Here is an 18,479-nt window from a genome sequence, read left to right as displayed (position 1 = left end):
TATTAGTTATTATGATTTTGAATTCCGAAAAATAATAAAATAAAAAAACATTTTTTTTTTATTATTAGTTATTATGATTTTGAATTCCGAAAATAATAAAAAAAAGTTTTTTTCTTTTACAAAAACATTTTTCTCATACTTTTTATATTCTTTTTTATTTTGGAAGATGACATGTGGGCCTATGGTGGCCCAAAAAATTGCTTTTAGTGCTTATATTTTATTCGTATTTTCTTGACATGGAAAACTTATTATTTTTTAAATGACTTGGGCTTTTTCTTGGGCCAGACAAAAATGGGTGTTCACACCTACTAACAAGTCTTTGCCTAGTTTTATTCACAAGATTTTGGAGTGATCCTTATTAAAGAAGAAACACCTATTCATCCACACTTTTTGGAGGCTGACTTTTATATTGGACAAGTTGTTCATATGGATGTGATTAGGACAAGCCTTGATGACTCAACTCTTACGGAGTTTTCTAAGGATGAACGTTTCCTCACAAAATTAATTTTTGGTGCATGCGTTATTGCTGGACTATTCATCAGGGGTATAACCAATGATGAATATGTGGAGAATTGGTTCAAACAATTTAAGAAGATGGTCTTTGATCCAGGAGGTGATGGTACCTCAAATTTGAGGACAAATTCTTTTCAAGAAGGAGGGTATGATGTAAACCAAGGGGGGCGACCTATGATTTTTGGAGGCCATGTTCTTGCAAATAATTTGTAGCATAGTTTGGTTTATTTTATTTGCATTGTTATTAAAAAATGAGAATTTTATTCTCATGTAGTCTTAGGATTTATGTTTATTTTTCATTCAAGTATTTTAGTATTTAATTTGATGTATTTTAGGGATTGAGAAATTATTTATTTCCTTGTAATTTGGCCCATAGTGGCTAAGTGGTGTAACATAAACAAAGTGGCATGAAAATAGGAAAGATGTAAGAGCAGAAGAGGGCACAACTACAAATATGCAAGGCTTAAAAGATAAATAGGGAGATTTTTTCAATTTCCTTGGCCAAATCAGACTGGTTTAATCAACATATTGTGACTCCTCAGGATAAGGCAATGCGCAAATTAAGTAGATGATAAGAGGCTGATTGGAACAAGTCAAGGCTCTACTTGACTTTCAATTTCAGAACCAACTTGTGGCTATACTTAAGGGATGAAGATAATATGATCAAGTCCACTCAAGCAAGGAAATTCTATGATTAAATTCGGCCAGATTAATTAGAGGAATTTTCAAGGCTAATTCAAATCCAAATCTTCAACCATTCAACAACTCAATCCAACTGAAATTGATCAAATCGAATTAGATTAGGCTTGTTAGGATTATGTTAGTTATGGTTTTATCTTTAGATTTCAATTTGTTAAATTAGATCTTATCTTTATATTTTCAGCAAGGCAAATCTGTTTATTTATAATTTTGCTTATTCATTAATAAAGTTAAGTTTGTTTTTGAGAAAAATTGGATTAAATGCCTAAGGTTGAGTCAAAGCTCATCAATTCGAACTTATCATGATCCTTATTCTTGTGGCGTTCTAAGATTCATCACCCTCTCAGTGTGACGTCTAAATTCTTATCAATGATCTTTCGTTGTGGTGAATATCATTGACTTATCAAGCTCTTGAGCTTGTGTCGTCTCCATATTCATATCTTTTCCATCTTTCCCCACAAATTTAAAATTATCCTAAAAATCTCTATCAATACCAAAAATGAATTCTGATTTATAAAGTTCTTAATTTCAAGTTAAAATAATCCTAATTCAAAGGCAGCTCATTGAGGTTGTCATCACTAATTTTTTTTATGGTAACTCAAGATTTTTTGTTTTAATCAACTCCTATTTTCAAATAAGGGTTGTTTACTTTGACCATTTGCTATTTAAAAAAAAAATAGAAAAGTAATAAAATTCCAAACATTATGTTTAAGTAGCATGTCCATTTATCAATTATACTCGACATTCTTAATAATTATGTGATCTGTATTTTTATTGCTAAACTGCTTTTTTTGTTTTGTTTTACATAGCACAAAATAACTTCTTATTTAATTAAAAGCTATTAAATCAAAATCAAATTTTTTAAAAAGATTATCTAAATTATATATATAAGACTACAAAATTGGTGGATGGTCTTCAACAATAGTTATAGGTGGCCATAACATATTTTGATTACAAATTAGGGGAATGGTGCAAGGACATCTTAATAATTACTTGTTACATTATCAATTTCTCAACTATATTGCTAATTCAATAATTAATGTACACTCCTTTGTTATGAGTGGTTCCAAATTAAATCATTTTCTTAATCGCTAATTTGCCTTTCACCTTGTCACCTCTAAATCTGAGTTACATATTGAAGGTTGCGTCATGTATAATGACCAGCACTGGAAGTAATATTTATGCGACCACCATATCCTAGCCCTTAGTTATTGTTGACGCACCATGTTTTTTTTTTGCTAAGCAAAGATGTGACATTAAAAAAGTAGAAGGGGTTCTAACCCCATTACCAACAAAGAAAAAAAACACCATAACATTGCCGTGAAAAGTAGCCACAAATGAAACAAAATAGAACAATAGCTGCACTAGAAAAAGACAGCAGAAAACAGAGAAAAAATATGCTAAAGGCACTGTCTAAACAGAGGACAAAATACACAGCCAAGGTCCATACACCAATTCTGAAAATTATACTAATTAAATGTAACTATCGCAGAGAACCACAACCAAGATAACTTTTATTGCGTCCATGACAACAATGTAGCTGCACTCCTTCTCCCACAAAATAATCTCATTTCTCATCAACCAAGTAGACCAAATTACAGCAAAGCAAAACATAATTCAAATCTTGTAACCTTTTCCAACCGGACACAAGGATAGGAACTTCAGAAACATAGACACACAATTAATATAAGAGATTTTTGAATGTTTAGCCACTTGAAGAAACCACTCCAAATCTGATCAGATAAAGTACAATAGATGAATAGGTGATCAATGATTTCCATGTGATTATGATAGAATGTACAAGCCAATTCAGCTTCGTCTGGAATTATACACCTCTTACCCAATTCCAATTTAACTGCAACTTTTTCACAGAGTACTCTCCAAAAAAAAGCAACACACCTTTAAAGGTGCCCACTTAATCCCCACTTTGTTCAATAACCTCCCTTTATCTGATTGAACAAATTTCAATGGGCTCGAATACACAATTTCACATCAAACACACTCGATTTAGAAAGGTTCCACTTCCAAGAATCCACATAGACAACCATGTACGAATAAGGTAGCAACACCTCTAGTAAATCCTTCTCCAGCTCCCCCTCCCAAACAAAAAGAGGACGTCTATAAGACAGTTACCACATCCATACTCCTAAAACCCATTTTCCAGAATCAGCCACTATTGCAGCTGCAATTTTATGAAGTCTAGGATATGTATTTTTAGAGTAAGGATCTTCTTCATTAATGGATAGACAAATACTACAAAAAACAAAGGAAACAATAACGTGATAATACATTTTATCCTTTTATATACAATGTAATAATACTTTTGCCATTGAAAACATATCTAAATTTCAAGTACTTGCCTCTCCATTAATGGAGACGATCATTGTTTGTATCTTTAAGGCTATGTTGTCCGCACCAAACATCTCCCCAAAAGCTAAAATCACAACCATCACCAATACTTTTTCTGACATTATCAGCAAACCAATTCTCTATACTCCCTACACTATACCCCACCTTCCCCAAGTCCTTACAACAACCTGACCCCATCTCACAATTACCCCACAAATCTAAAACAACATATTTAGATCTAAGAACCCTAACCCATAAGGCATGCGACTCCAAAAGCAATCTCCACCTCCACTTAGCTAGGAGAAACTCATTAAAGACTGCAATATTTTTAACACATAAACCCCCAACTTTCTTAGGTTTATACAAACCTACCCATCATGAGCTACATTCACACCAAAAAGAGAACTCTTGTTATATTTGACCTTCATATAGGATACTGTCGCGCCCCGATTTTCGGCTGCACGACTTTGTTTAGAGTCGCCACTACATTTTATAGTTAAAAATGTAGAAAAATACTTTAAGCCCAATTGCCTTGGGCTTTTGGATTTTTGATATCCAGGTTTGGGAGTCGATTACAAGGTAGGGAAGGTATTAGCACCTTACCCGTCCGCCTTAAGCGGTACCCTTCATTAAAATATATGACTTTATTATTATTATTATTATTAAATTTTATGATTAATTAGTTAATCATTATGAAAAAAATATTTATTTTTAGTATTGTGTCTCACAATATTGACTTTGGTCCTACATACCCCTATTAAGATGATCAAGACTTACGTAGTTCTTTAAGTAGAAAATGGTTTGTTGGTTTAGTGTATTTTAATTAAAGAAAATATATTTTTAGTCTAAAATGTTTATTGTGCATGTTTATTTATTGTTGAAAAAAGTTTTTATTTGTTTAATTTTTGTTACTTATTTAATTAAGAAAATAGAATTTAATCAATTTTGAGATTTAATCGATTGAAAAGAATCGACGTAGCGCAGCCTTTCGAAGATGATTTGAGAAGAAAGAGGCCTCCAGGACGACATTTTCTCCATCTTTGATTAATTCTCAAATTTTTTTTTGAAGAAGTACTTGTTAATCAAGTAATTTTAATCAAGTAATTTTAGTTATAAAAAATGTTCAAATTTTTGTTAATCAAGTAATTTTAATTATTTACAAAAATTAAAAGATTTATTTAATTGTAAAAAAAAACATAAAAATATTGGTTGATTATTATCTACATAAAAATGATTTTCTTATTTGTTATTAGTAACTTATTCCATAACTAATTATATTATTAATTGGTTACTATTAATATTAATTAATGTATAACATAATTAATGAAATTATTTATGAATTATTTAGAAAAAAAATAAATTGACATTTATTTGTTAACAACATTGTATAGTTTAACTAGTAAAAGAAAAAAATAGAATTGTTAAGAAAAATGATATCTAATTGCCTATGGAATGGTAGAAAATGCATTGATAAAATTGGGTTAGTGTGTGGATAACCTAAGAGTTTGTGGGACACATGGGAGGAGGTGACTGGATGAAGCTTGAAGACTTGACATGCTTGGACACGTGGCGCGTCCTGGCTAGTAGATCTGTAGGGTGCACGGGATAGAACGTGGTCTTACTGGTAGGAGATCCATTGTTCCTGTGGGTGTGCAGATTAAGTGTGGACGGGTGCAGTGGAATTGGGACATGCTTCGCCTTGTAATTGGAGAGAGTGGAGTCAACTTGATGGCAGGAAAAAATATGCAAAATCCATAGCTCTGGATTGTTGTTAAAATGACTGCATAGAGCCAAAAATGCTCTCACCCACACTGGATCTCTCATCTTTGCACTTTCAGTGTCCCACGTGATATCTTAAACAAAAGACATTCTCACTGTGTATTTCTAGTGCATTTCAATGTTTATAATGTATAGTTTATAGAGTATTTTTTTGGAACCCCAAAGAAGAAAAAGAAGAAGAAAAAAAAAACCTAATTCTAATAACCCTATTTATACTAAACGAATAACCACTTAATCCCTAAACAATTGCTAAACAGAAATTTATTTTGATAGTCCACTTCCCCCTTTTTTGTGGGATCTAAACCACCCACCAATTCATATTTGACTTGGTGCTTTTTTTTTGTTGAAAAATCTAATTAAAACATAATTAAATATATTTTAATTATTTTCTATATTCTATAAATTCCGAAAAAATAATAAATAATTATATGTGAATATTTTTTAATTTTTTATAATTATATTTCCGAAAAAATAAAAATAAAAAATTAATTTTTGTTTATTTGGAATTCAAAATGGATATTTAGAATATATCACTTATCTTAATTATTTTATAAATTCGAATTTAATTATAAAAATTAATAAAAAATCTTTTTAATTATCTTTTATTTATTTTATAATAAATTCGAAAATATAAAAATTAAATAATTATAAAATATAATGTTTATCCCTTTTTTTAGAATAATGATTATAGGCTTTTTAAGGGTCTACTTTAATTTAATTAATTTTTCTTATTTTTATTATTTTGAATTTTTGGTTAAATCAATCACCTAGATTTAGGAACCTTATCAACATATATTTAGTATATTATTTTTTGAATTTTTAGTTAACCTAATCACTTAGATTTAGAAACCATAACAACATTAATTTATTTTGTTTTGTTATATGTTTTTATTTTTTATTTTTGAAAATAAAGCTTCTAAAAGGATATTCTCAATAACTTAAATTTAATTAATTTAATAATTTCGAAAATGATTATAAAAATTTCATAAAAATAGTTTAATTATTTTTATTTATTAAATATTAAAATTTCGGAAAATACCAAAATAAATAAAATTTATTATTTTTCTATTAAAATGTTTTGGGCCTTTTCTGGGCTGGAAAAAATTGGATGTTCATAGATACCAACTCGAAACATCTAAGAATACTCTTCAAACACCAGATATTATCCGAAGAAGGAGTACACACCACCATGGTATCATAAAAAAATTGCAGGTTAGAAACTTCAATCTGATTCCTTCCAACCTTAAACCCCTGAAAGAACCCCCTTTCCAAATCCACACTAATTAACCCGGAGAACCCTTCAACAATCATTAAAAAAGAAAAGAAGCCACTAGGTTCCCTTGATGGATTCCTTTAGATATTGGAAACTGATTAGAAGGAGACCCATTAATCAAAACCGACATCAAGAATGAAAAAGGAAAAACTTTAATTTACTTCCTCCACTTAGATGGAAAACTGAGTCTCTCCATCATGTAATCCATAAATTCCCAATTAATCGAGTCATTAGCCCTCTCAAAATCTACTTGAATAGAATACACCCCTCTCCTTCTTTCTCCAGTAAGTGAATAACTTCATTAACAACAACAACCACATAAAAATACTCATATTCTCGATAAATGCAGATTGAGTAGACAAAATAAGAGAACCAATAACCCTTTTCAGTCTCCTATTCTTGACGCACTATGCTGATGTGTGCGAGTCACAACCATAGCTTCTCACAAACCCTTACACCCTCAAATGCCATTTTCTTTCAGCCACTCACAAAAACAACACTACCCTTGGCTTAACTGTCGTCATCTTCACCAGATATACGAGGTGTGATGATGACATGGTTGAGAAAGTGATGTGACAACGACATGTAGTGCCATTGTTGAGAGCTTAAGGCTTAAATGGATATGAGATTGAAAGCTATGGATGGCATGGCTTTGATGGAGACAACAATTTACATATATAAGTATACATTTTTCTAATATTTCATAGGTCTAAGATGTAATGATGGGTAGGTCATGCATCTCATATCATTGACTTAATTAGGAATTGCATATGAAGATAGATATGATGATTAAGCTAAAATGTTGAGTTTTTGTTGTTACCGTAGCATGCAACAATTATAAATGGCACGAAATAGTACTTATTAGCTAAGTCACGACCAGATCGCTGTCTTTAAGATGTTTCATCACACTGCTCAAAATGTGCAAGCAGACTATCAATCATGCCGTCTTCAGGATAAAACAGCTCAGATCTTTGTTATCAAATTCTTACTGCACTGTAAGAACCAATCTCGAATATATTCACCACAATGTGACTACCAGTGTCAATTCTCGAAATTCTCACAACATGGGTACTAGTGTCAATTCTCGAAATTCCCACAATATAACTAATCGTGCCAATTCTTTTCCCACAATCTAACTACCGATGCCAATTCTCGAAATGCCCACAATATGGCTACCCGTGCCAATTCTTTTCCCTCAATATTGAGTACTAGTGCCAGTACTTGAAATTCCAATAATTTGGCTGTTTGTGCCTATTCTTAGTGCCACATAAAGAAAGGGGGAGAAGTTTGCCAGAAATGCGACGACGGAAAATATGAGGGAGAAAGAAAAAGTTGAATGAAAGCGCATTCAACTTGGGGCGAGTTGTAATAAGGGGGAATGCCTCTATTTATAACATGAGATTTTTTTCCAAGTTCCTCATCTCTCCAATGTGGGACTTGGGAGTTTTTTTTCAAAACTCTTCTTTATGAGACTTGAGAGTTTTTTAGATTTCACACCCAAAATTTCCTACTAATGGCTTTCAGCAAACTAACTTCCAACAATCCCCCACTTGAAATTAAGAAAATGATTTTCGAGAATTTATGTGGTCTCAATAAGATTGTGCATAAACAAAGATGTCATGTAACTTGAACATTTGCATAATGAATACGATCTAGATTTTACTAGGGTGACTCGTAGTCTTGAACTCTATCTCTAGCATCAAACCACACACAACCTTTTCAAATATGTATTTTGTAAAGCCCGTGCTTTAATATTCATGCATGTCTATTCCAATATAGTGAACGCTCTAGAAATTTATGCCCCAAAATTTCATATGAAGCGGTCCCCACTTCCACATTCACATAGATGAGTCAATCAAAAGTACTATTGAAGCCTATGTACTCCACTCCAATTAGAGTATAGATCTCATTAAGAGTTTAACTCATCCTTACTTATGCTGCATGAATCATGTTTCTCATAATTTTATAGCATGTTCATTCTCATATCACTTCACAACTTGTTATTACGATTGAACCTATTTCTTGGAATTTCCAGTCACTTAGGTCGGGTTACCATCATGAGTGATCCTCGTTCTAAAAGCAATAGTCTCGTACTCTTAGAAGTATTATGAACTTTATCTCTAACTAGTCCTTTCGTTAATGGATTTGCTAAGTTATTCTCAATGCGTACATGATCCACTCTAACAGATCCTGTAGATAGTACTCTCTAATGGTTTTGTGCTTACGACATAGTTTTCGTTTCTTACCATTATAAAAATGGTTCTCAATTTTTGCAATAGTCGCAGTACTATCACAATGGATCAACACAACTAGTATCAATTTTTACCATAGGAAATCTCTCCAAGCAAACTTCTCAAACAACTTGCTTCTTTAGTAGTTGTTACTAGTGTTATCATGTGAGCTTGCATAGTGGACTAAGCCAAAATAGTTTGTTTCTTGTTAGACTCTAGATAGTCCATCTCATCATTCATGACTTCTTGCCACAAACCAGCATCCAAAGAAGTCAAAACTGCTTGGAGAGTTGATGGATTCTCTTCCAATATATAGACCATATAATCAGGTCTATAATCATTAGGAGTTCTTGTTCTCTTACTTCTTCTAGGTTTTATTTCAAACGTTTCATTTTTTTTATCCTTATCTCTAATCACAGGTATGTGACTAGTTGACGTGCCCCACTATTCCTCAATTTAAAAAGTAATTTCTTTTTATTGAAGTCAACATCATTAGACTCAATGATCATTTTTGTGTTAAAGTCATAAAATCTGTATGCATTGATATTTACAGCATACCCAACGAATAAACATTCATTGGCTCTATGAGTTTAATCTCTAGGGCCATACAATCAGAAATGATTTCATGAGCAATTCTATGTATCTCATAGACTGAGAATCTACTGATTTATCATCATTCATATGATACTTGAGCTAACGACTAACAATATACTTTTTAGTCTCATCTTCCTCAGTGTCATATTTTTCTCTCAAGTACATACCAAATTAATTTGGAAGACTTATAGGGCTATAGTAATCATAGAGATCATCAGATAACCCGTTCAAAATGAAATTCATATATCGGTAATCATTTTCATTCCAAAGAGCTATATCAATAGCTAATTTATCCTTATCCTCTTTTTCTTCAGCTTTTTTCGACACCACTAAGACATTAGTTGTCAGAACATAGACAACTTTTCTCATAGTGAGGAAAAATTTCCAGTTATGTTGCCACCGTTTGAAGTTAGTCCCATCAAACCAAAATGGTTTGTTAAGGTTAAAGTTGTTTGGTCCAGTAATATTATCTAATGCCATTGTAGTAGAAACGTCTTAGAATTGTTGTTACCGTAGATTTCAACAACTATAAATGACACAAAATAATACTTACTGACTGAGTCACGACCATATCGCTCTCTTTAAGACGTTTCCTAGCACTGCCCAAAATGTGCAAGCAGACTATCAACCACGCCGTCCCTATAATAAAATAGCACATACCTTTGTTATCAAATTCTTACTACAATGTAAGAACCGATCTCAAATACACCCACCACAATATGACTACCAGTGCCAATTCTTAGTGCCACGGAAAGAAAGGGGAGAAGTTTGCCGAAAATACGTCAGCGAAAAATATGAGGGAGAAAGAAAAAGTTGAATGAAAGCGCATTCAACTTGGGGCGAGTTATAATGAGGGAGAATGCCTCTATTTACAACATGAGATTTTTTCCAAGTTCCTCATCCCTCCAATATGAGACTTGAAAGTTGTTTTTTTAAACTCTTCTATGTGAGACTTGAGAGTTTTTTAGATTTCACACCCCAAAAGTTCTCACTAATGGCTTTCTACAAATCAAAGTCCAACAGTTTTACCCCAGACGACTGATTTGTAATCGATCAAGTAGCAGAATATGAAAATTCACATTTTTCCACAAACAATTTTGAGCCACGATTAATTGATTAACTTGTTATAATAATGAGTTAAGAGGTTTTAATAAACCAATAATCAATTATGATTAAACCTTAATCGATTATCTAGTACAAAAAAAGAGAGAAACAAAAGTCTTATTTAATCTTTCAAGATTCATTCAATTCACAAAATAGAAATTCAATTATGTGCTAAACCTCTCAATTTAAGAAAGAACTTGTTAGAATCTTGGAGAAAAGAAAAGTTTATCATATTCATTTTCAAATCTTGCTCTCATTTCCTCTATCTTCATATTCTATTGATCTTAGATTGTTAATTAGAGTAGAGATAAAAATGAAGTGTATTTTGATCTAGATTGTTGTTGTTATTTGTACAAGATTTTCATCAAACAACAAAATGTGTTAAGTTTTGTAAAGAAAAGAAAAAAGATAGATTATGGGTGATGAATCTTCTGTATAGGAGATTTAGATCATTGCAGAATATATAGAAGTTAAGATGTTATGTATAATCAACCAAGACCAAACTTATGATGAGAGACAAAAGGGTCTTTGCTTATTTGTTTGTATTAAACAATATTTCTAAATGGTGAAAATTCATTATTGTCAGGAACATAAGTATATAATCTCTAGTGTCAAATCTTTTTTTTCTATACTTCAACGTTTATTTTCATTAATAAATGGACTGTGTATAATTTGTATAGACTCTAATATTACATTTGATTTGATCGTTCTTGAAATTAATAAGTTAATTATATGTTTTACATTTTTTTATAATTGATTAATATTCCATTAAGTTGGAATTAGTAGTGCCTAATTAATCCCACTAAGAGCATTAACAATCTTACACCAATTGGATGCATTTGACAAGGTTAAATCTGCGGACTTATCTGTGAATATAAATTGCAGGTGTGGTTATTACCTTTCGTTCATCATAAATATTGTGGATTATTTGGGGAAAATACAACTGCTATGACCGTAATTGCAATGAGATACATTTATGGATTTTCCTAAAAGACCTCAATGGTAGAATTGTAGTCAAAGTGAATTTAAAACCTTGCTTAATTATATCATGTATTAGAACCATTTGGCACAAAAAATTTAGTGATTGGGTCTCTCCAGGCTCAACCTTTAATAAAGACATCATTCGTCCTTAGTTCCTTTAATTCTTCTAGCTAACGTGAACTTTAATTCCTCACTCATATAACACAAATAGACGTGGTTTACCGACAAAGACGAGAAGCATATAAGCATAAAGCATGAATATAATAAAGAGTCTTATTCATTAAGCATAGTCCTATAATCATGTGATATTTGCCCTCCTTATCGGGGCATGCATCTTTATGAAATAATGGTTGATAGTTAATTACGTATTTATTTACCGACATGTTAACACGATTGATAGCATTCTTTCATTGAAAAAAGATCACACAAGGGCATCATAATCAACCGGTGTTAAGTCAATATCAACAAAATGTAACGTTGCAAGATCCATATTACCAAGAAGAATTATAAGGTCGTGTAAAGTAAGCTATGTGTTAACATGACCGGGTAAAGTAAAGGCAGTGGTATTGAAAGAAAAGATTTAATATGTATACACCGATAGTAAAGTGGTTTCTATGCTATCAACGTATCATTTATTATTTATGTGTTAATCATTATTGACTTTTAAACACAAATAATATAAATAAATGATAGATAATGTGTTGTCAATATAAAAACTTTACATTGATGATGCATTGATATTAAACTCTTCAAGAAATTATTACATGGTGTATGACCAATGGTCCCAACTACATCTCTAATTAATTTTGTACCATGTAATAATTTCTCAACGTATACATGAAAGAATATTATTTTAGGGAGCTAATGTGTCAGTATTTTTTAGTACTACAAAGGATATACATCACTCTATTACTAAAGAATTAATCATTTCGGGATGTGTAGTTGCCCTTCCTAAGATGAACCTAATGGTTGTCATCACCTTCCAACAAGTGTTGATATCAAAAATTGAACTTGATCTTTTGATCTTTTGGGAATCTAGCATGACCTTATACTAGACTAACGTCTATTAGTAGCTAATAAGTCAATATGTATCACATAATTTAATATTTAAGCCGTGGCATAAAATACCCGTTCTCTCCGCATGGGCAAGATGCATTTAATGAATTATCGCTATCATATTCACATAATTATATCCAATTATGTCCCAAGTTGTTTTGAGATGTTTGTCCAATGTTCTTGACAGTAAATGGAGATTTTCCCACTAAGAGATTCTTTCTTTAAACAGCTCGTGGTATTTCATGCTGTCACAATCTCTAGATCAAACAGGTGCACATGAAGAATCACGTTAGAGATAAATTGTTATCCATGTAACACTTAAAAGTAACCCTTTTTATAACATCTATATTGTCCTCCTTCATAATTCACTTTTGAGGTGAGTGGGTTAATTAAGTTGGAAAGATATACTTGTATATTTTGGATAAGTTTTGCAATCTAGGAACAAAGATAATATTGAGATAAATAAGAAACTACTAACATAGGATATGGTTTAGCACCTAAGCCACTTGTAGTGTTTTTTAGCTCCAATTTCTAGATGATTTCTTTAGCTAAACACACTTTCCAGGTTGTGAAATCATAAGCTAACACAAAATGGAAGAAATAGATGCTTTTTGTAGGTAGAGTTAGCCACTTCCAAACCAACCAACTTTATAGAACTCATTCCAATTAATCACTCAATATGTATGTTATCGTTTGTGTAAAGATTTATACATAATTGATTTATCATTCGCCATTGATTTGTATTATTTATACTTAAAAATCAATAATAATAAAATATAGATGATAAATTATACATACAATATAAAAATATTTTACGCTATCAGTCCATACATTTTTCTCTCTAAAAGATGGAAGAGTTTCAATATGAAGCTTTGCCTTTTGTTTTTGAGAGTAGTGATATTAGCTCATTGGAGGTCCATGTCACTAGGGAGAGATTTTGTAGATGATTGAGTGAGTCTTTATCCAATAATGGAAGTAGGACAGAGACGCTTCCTGCTACAAATTTGTCAAAAGAATGAAGAAATTATCATAAAAAGAAGAGTTGTCTAACAAGGATATAAAATTCTGCGTGGAATTTATAACAAGAATATGTTCTGAATCTTCCTTCCTAATTTTTATATTTTAATTGGGAGTTTGGATTTGAGCTATGATGCCAAATAAATAATTCTTACTTGCTTAAGCATTCAAATAATTACCTAGTATTTGAGATAAAATAATATACGATTCTAGGGGCCATTATAAAAATGTACTACTTACTTTTAAAAATTATTTTACATGGATTTAATATGTATACTCTGATAGTGTAAGAGTTTTTTACATTGTCAGTAATCGTCCATTATTGATTTGTTAATTACCATTGAATCTCAAACAAAATTAATAGAAATTAATTACGGATGATGTACTCACAGTTAAAATTTTTTTACACTGTCAGTACATAGATTTTAAAATATTTTTTCATTTGTGATTTAAGAGGATAAAATATATAATTATTAGATGGTACTTAACTAAGATTTTTGCATAATGACAAACCTAAAGATGGAAAACAAAACTAAAACAATTAGTCTTTTAGGACAACATAAAAGTTAGCATAACTTTGAAGATGGCAAAATTTTCATACCTGAATTTTTTACAAGGCATAGCAATGAATATGAAGCTAATACTCTAGCTTTAATATCCTCATCATAATTCAATGACTTCACCAACTGTGGCATAAAGATTGATAAAACCAATGGAGGTAACTTTCTATCTTCAACTAAGTGGAGGTAGCTGCTCAACCATGAAATTGTTACAAGGCTTGCTTTTGCTAAACTTGGGATTCCATTAGCAACACAATTTGCAAGTGCCCTTAGTAAAGTTTTGTTTCCATTTTTTAACAAGACATTGGCTGTTCTTTTTCTCCAACTTTCATCTTCATCTTCCTCTTTATTCTAATCAACAACATGCAACCAATCAATTGTTTCTGACAACTAAAGACAGAAAAAGTTAACTTAACAATCACATAACAATAATTCAAAGTGTTATTTAATTTGAATGACTATTTTGGACAACTTCATTTTTTTGTACTCATATGGTATGAGTACTTACTACTTACTACTTAGCATTATAAAATAAAATGCAAATTTGTAATCCAAAGTTTACCTTGTGAGCTAAATTATGAACAAAAATTTCCTTTCCATGAGAGGAATCTTGTAATGAATTTTCTAGGAAACCAGCTTGTTGTAAAAGTGATTTTTCCATTAGTGACTCCCCTGTATAAGAAAAGTGGCCTGCTAATAAGAGTAGAGCTCTGGCTGATTGCTCTTTTATTACATCATTATTTATTTGACAATTTAAAGCATTCACTACTGCCTCAATAGCTTCTGCTCTATATAAGTTGCTGCATTTGCAAGGATCTTCCTGCAACAAAATTGTTATTCAATTTGTGAACTCTTCAACATGTTAAACATAAAAAAATATTCATCATAGACTAATGGAGAGTCTAATAGTCAAAAAGTTCGATTTTGAAAAATAATTGAAGTCATAGAAGTTGGATAATTATGCACCGACCGTATTTAAATCTTTATAGTGCATAGATATTATACTCTTACTAAGTTGAAAAGAATTACCATAATGTCAAGCATCAACAATATCATTGCAACTAAAGGCCTTTCTTCAAGTGGAGCCCTCTGAAGGTAAATGAAGAAAATGTGCATTGTGTTTAAGGCACCCCATCCATCTTTAAGTCCCCTTAAGAAATTTAAAATATTGGTGATTCTGGTATGATTTCAAAAGACAATCATCACTTTCTATTAAAAAACATGTCATCAAAAAGAGGGGAAAAAAGAATAAAAAAGATAACTGAGAGAAGATAAGTAATAAAGTACATACCTATCAATGTAGAGTAACTCAACAAGCACAGAAAAGGCACATCCACTAGAGTTTTTATTATGACCAAGAACAATAAGTTCTAGTAAAGAAGCCTTGTTTATGTTGTCAGCTAGAAAACTACGACAGCTTGGTTCGGCTTGAATGCAATAGTTAATTATCAAAGCAGCATTGTTTCTGTCATGAATCTCCCCTTCTTCAATTATTCTCATAAGCAGGGTCAGTCCCCCAAGTGAAGCAACCTTCCTCGCATTCTCGAAATTTTTATCTTCATCAAAACCAGTAAGAAGTTGGTCCAAAAAGTAAATGGCTGCCACTTGAGGATTGCATTGTACTGTGAAGAGGGTCAGCATTTTGTCTCCAAATTCTAACACTTGAAGTACTAGTGGCACCCATTCTGATGATAACATATGTTTCACCTGAGGCTTTAACAAATATAGCAGAATTGCAGCTTTCAGAAATAGACTAGTGCTTCTTAGAAGTCTCGCAAAGATTTCGAGATGTGTATCCGAGCTTAGTATAGTTTCTCTAATTGCATTGTTCCTTCTTACTAGTTCTGCTAAAACTGATATAGCCAATTCTAAAATTTCATCATCTCTAGAGGCAAATAATACCCCTAGGATACCCTCTATTACACTGGATTGTGTCAAGGCTTCTTGAACGAGAGGATCACCGTGAGAACTCAACCAAACTTTGGTAATCACACGAATCGAAAATTCGCATTCGCTGAGAATTTCTGATGAACATAAAGTTCTAATAGCTCCAACAAATTCACTCGAAAGAAAAGTTGTTTCCTCTCTGAATGAAGCATCATTGGATCTATAGCTTCTGTTCACCACGGTTCCTGCTTGTGAAGCCCTGCTAGAAAAGCACTGAAAATAGTCTAATTTCTCTGACTCAGACCTTATTTCAACATGATTCTTGTCGATTTGCCTTAACGATGTCTCAAAGGATACCACATCTTCTTTCTGTCAAACACCAGAATGAGATTTTTTTTCTGAAAATTAACGCATTTCAATATTTTAAAACCTGTTATAAAATGAAGGCACTGAAGCAAACCTGAAGTGAACTACAGTTGTTTTCATCAATATCCAAATTTTCATCAGTCTCCGAGCCTGAGCTCCATCTAACTTTCAACAATTCACCTTGGTCAGCAAGATTGGTAGGTTTATGCTCTAGTTTGGGGCCAAAAACTTCCCTGTATCTATTCAGGAAACCAAAACATGAAAGCACATAACTAATTAACTACCAAATAGACTAAAAAAAGTACCAATACATATTTTGTTTCTTGTAAAATGTTGACTAGGCTAGTGAATGTAAGATGTCCATGTCACTTACAAGTTCGGGTTGGTCCTTCTTCTTGATGATATGTGACTTGGCCTTGATGGCAATGTGACAATAGGAAGAGGAGGCTCATTAGCCCCAACTTTAAGCCACTGCTTGTAATACAAAGCAAACATAGTAGTTCCTGTGTCCACTTTGTTATCATATACTTTATTCAACAACTTCATTCTCTTTTCCTTCTTACCATGACATTCATTAGAAACTTTAATTGTCTCGAGCTCCTCGGTATACCATATTTTGAGATGGAGAAGATGGGGCAGAAATAAATGCTCCCAAAGATCAGGAAGCAAGTAAGTTCTAGCCAAGAATGAAGAATCACAAAACACTTGCAGCATATGCCTAGCACAAATCCTTTCATTCTTCTGAAGGTTGTAAACTATTGCAATGTAAAGCTGAGTACAAGCAGAAAGATGTGAATTTGGTAACCCACAAGTTGAACCATTCTTAGATGTTTTAGAATTCAATGAAGCAACTATTTTTAGAAGCTCAATGGAATTCCTTAAGCTTTCCATCATTACCTCTTTCTTTGTTCCTTGACCTTGTACTAACTTGTCAATGTTCTCCATGCCTAGTTTCATTTTAAGAAGAATCTCATAATCTGATTCTGAATACTTACTTCTTCTAACCAAGTAAGAATTGCACTTGTCTCTTATCCTTTTCCTGAAAAAACCATCTTTTATATATCTTCCAATGTAGCCACTCAGGATAGCAATCACTGCTTTAATAGTAACTTCATCCATAAGAGGTCCTATAGTTCTTGAAACCGATGACACCAATGAATTAGAAGAATTCAATGTTTCAGAGACAGAACCAACAACCCTTTTGGTTTTGGAATGAAATGACAAAGACCCTTTTTGTATGTTAGCTTTCACTCCCTTATGCTTGGAGTTGGAACAATCAATGTTTTTTCTATCATGGCATATGTATAAAGGAAGTGGTTTTGTCTCTGGTGTTTCTGGGGAAAGCTTTTGTTTTTGTTTCAATCGTTTAAGGTTTGGATATTTTGGAGACACTATAAGGTCAAAGCCTTCTTCAGTAAGAAGTTCTCTCAGTGAAGCCATTTCTTGTTTCTCTTCGAGTCGTGGAATCAAACTTGATCTGATTCACTGAAACCACATTCTTAGAATTTGGAGTTAATAGATAATGAGACAGAGAGATATAAAGACAATGAATGAGGTTACTTTAGGCAGAACTGAAGACAAACAAATTGTGTTGGATTAATCATCAAGCATAGATGGTGAATCTTTTAAAGTATATATATATATATATATATATATATATATAATATATGACGTAATGAGAATGTATAATATTTCTAGAAGTTGGTGGATACATTTTTATCTCTTAAATATTTCATTTTGTAACATTCTGTGAGGTCAAACACTATTTGGTTCAACGGGTTGAGACAAGTTAAATTGCCTATTCATTTCTTTAGGGAGCCACTTGCAAACCGGATACCCGTGTATCCGTTAACAATTAATCCGAGGAGACTGCATTATAATATGAATATTATACTTATATACGTTATAATGAACTAGTCAACTAGGACAAACAATTCATGCTTGCTAACATTCTTATTTTATAGTGTAAGTATTTCATTTTGAGAACAAAATATATATACATATTAGTTTTATACATTGTCACAATATCATTTATCATTCATATTTAATTATCATTAACTTTTTAGAAAT

The 18,479-nt window shown here is 31.9% G+C and overlaps 1 protein-coding gene across 2 annotated transcripts; it reads right to left on the bottom strand.

Annotated features, from left to right (window-relative positions):
• Window positions 13,405–17,997, bottom strand: LOC109332371 (putative E3 ubiquitin-protein ligase LIN). 2 transcript variants are annotated; one of them, XM_019567334.1, is made up of 7 exons: window positions 16,783–17,997; window positions 16,504–16,648; window positions 15,448–16,412; window positions 15,186–15,333; window positions 14,719–14,976; window positions 14,198–14,507; window positions 13,405–13,575 (listed from the first exon to the last, which is right to left on the bottom strand). In XM_019567334.1, exons 1-7 carry the CDS (start codon window positions 17,847–17,849, stop codon window positions 13,439–13,441), a joined length of 3,030 nt encoding a protein of 1,009 aa, XP_019422879.1. In that variant the 5' UTR covers window positions 17,850–17,997; the 3' UTR covers window positions 13,405–13,438. The 2 variants fall into 2 exon arrangements, with proteins under 2 accessions (XP_019422879.1, XP_019422880.1); XM_019567335.1 differs by having other exon boundaries at window positions 13,405–13,572.

Source organism: Lupinus angustifolius, chromosome LG18 (assembly GCF_001865875.1).
Source record: "Lupinus angustifolius cultivar Tanjil chromosome LG18, LupAngTanjil_v1.0, whole genome shotgun sequence".
In the NCBI taxonomy this organism is placed as follows: Eukaryota; Viridiplantae; Streptophyta; class Magnoliopsida; order Fabales; family Fabaceae; genus Lupinus; species Lupinus angustifolius.
The sequence above is the reverse complement of the archived record's forward strand: the minus strand, read 5'-3'. Positions and strand labels throughout refer to the sequence as shown.